This window comes from Perkinsus marinus, assembly GCF_000006405.1.
Source record: "Perkinsus marinus ATCC 50983 genomic scaffold scf_1104296957504, whole genome shotgun sequence".
In the NCBI taxonomy this organism is placed as follows: domain Eukaryota; phylum Perkinsozoa; order Perkinsida; family Perkinsidae; genus Perkinsus; species Perkinsus marinus.
In genome coordinates this window covers 1-1887 of record NW_003207112.1, presented here as the reverse complement: position 1 = coordinate 1887, position 1887 = coordinate 1, and the positions used below count along the sequence as shown (strand labels likewise).

General features: G+C 45.9%; 2 protein-coding genes across 2 annotated transcripts; both read left to right on the top strand.

Moving 5' to 3' along the window:
• Window positions 1-223: 223 nt before the first annotated feature.
• Pmar_PMAR000286 (trehalose-6-phosphate synthase, putative) lies at window positions 224-1191 on the top strand (the record flags this gene model as incomplete). Its single annotated transcript, XM_002774755.1, has 3 exons — window positions 224-457; window positions 644-777; window positions 1110-1191. Coding segments are annotated over 3 exons (450 nt in total), but the record flags the coding sequence as incomplete, so codon positions are not given.
• Window positions 1192-1518: 327 nt separating this feature from the next.
• On the top strand, window positions 1519-1868 carry Pmar_PMAR000285 (trehalose-6-phosphate synthase, putative; the record flags this gene model as incomplete). The annotated part of the gene is made up of 2 exons (XM_002774754.1): window positions 1519-1639; window positions 1796-1868. Coding segments are annotated over 2 exons (194 nt in total), but the record flags the coding sequence as incomplete, so codon positions are not given.
• Window positions 1869-1887: the final 19 nt, after the last annotated feature.

The following is a 1887-nucleotide window of genomic DNA, read 5'->3' as shown; positions in this document are numbered from 1 at the left end:
AAAAACCAGTACGGTCGATGTTCAACTTTGCTATCGTACCACTCCTTCATGGATCACGAAAGTAACACTCCTGAGCAGTGTTGGGGGAATATATGTTCGCTCTTCTCAGCTGATTTCGGGAGTTTCCTCACGAAGCAGGGCACGCAAAATTAACTCAAAATTTTCGTATTGTCGCTGACACTTGTAGTTGATCATGTGTATATTTTCCCACGTTTTCGCTCAGGTATCTCTCAGCTCGCTACGCGTTGTCTTTGAATGTAGACGAAGACCCAACGGCATCGCCTCGTTGTGTTCTAGACCAGCAGGGAGCGCTGTTGGGGCGGGTGGTCTGCTCGGAGTTCTCGGGCTGTAGTCAAGTGTTGACAGGCAGTCTGAGGGTGAATCCATGGGACACTGAGAAAGTGCTCAATATGCTAGATGAGAGTCTTACGCTTCCTATGCAGGAACTAACGAGCCGGTGAGAGGAACTAGGTGGAACGTTAGGGTTTGATAACGATGGGGAAAATGTTCCCAATGTGACATTTGCATGGAGAACTGTTCGAAGAGAGTGTTCCTAGCCATGTGTAAAGTTCAAAACGAGTTCCCCCCGGGAACATTATAGGTTTTTGGATGATTTTCTTGATGTATTCACTGTTGGTAGTAGGTTCGCCAGAGACATTTCGTATGTGACTAGCCATAGCCTGTTGAGATGGGCTCAGGGTATCATCAACGATTTGGCGCGATGCAGGGCCCATTATATGTCGAGAATGTCCAATCCCGATGCTGACAAGGAGGTGGGTGTAGTGGGAGTTCCTTGATCTTAGATCATTAGCAGCCCTGTAGTTGTGCGGACTCCTGGGGTGATGCTTTCTTGGTGTTGTTAGTAGAATATGCAAATGGTCAACCACATGTGTTGGTGACAATATGTATAAGGAGAATCAATATTGATTTCTGCAAACTTCTTCCCGAATTCGTATATTAACTCTTTGGAAACACCTGAGCTCAGCTGAGGAAACCAAATATATATTTTCCCCGAAATTGTCATTAGGTTGCCTGGGGAGTCCGCGGTAGCGGCCAAGTCCTGGCACAAATCGACGATCATAATTTCTTCAAACTGGATGTCCCTCGAGTTGTGAGGGACTATAGTAAGGCCCAGAGGAGGATATTCTTCTTTGATAATGAGGGAACCCTGGCACCAGACTTGAGGCGCATGTTTAGGCATTCGGAACCTGAAGTGAATGCAGAGGTAGTAGTAGTAGTGAGAGTCGAGTTTTTGTTGGGATTGAAATTTCAAATAGTATATGAACATGAACATTGGAGTTTTACCCGTGATTTCACGACTATTGCATGTCGCGAATATCGCGTTTTTCACGGGGTGTTACGCCACTTTACGGGTGAAACTCCATCGTCGTATGAAGAATGAAATTCCATTTGCTGTCCTCGCGAAAGAATTTCCTCTTTGTCGTCGGACACGTAAATCTGCCAGATTGGTGTTATTTCGATGAATGTGGCTGTGATGTGGTATTCTCCTCAGTCCAGTACGTTGATGTCCCACGGCAACCCACCCTCAGCAGCAGTATTGGACGCCTTGTCGAAGCTGTGTAGTGACCCTAGGAATACGGTGGTCATTTTGAGCGGGCGGGAGAAGTCTTTATTACAGGTTAGTTCATGGTATTGGCGTTTCACACATTTCACGTGAAATGTCGTATTAGAACGCAATATTCGCGCTATGCGGTAGTCATGAAATATATCATTCGTTAGTTTTTTTTCATATCACGGGTGGAACTCCATTGATTATGATGATATTTTCTCGTAGGAGTGGTTCGGATCTGTCCGCAACATTGGTTTAGCCGCAGAGCATGGGTACTACTGGAAACTGCCACCTAACAGTATGAAGAGGCACACGCC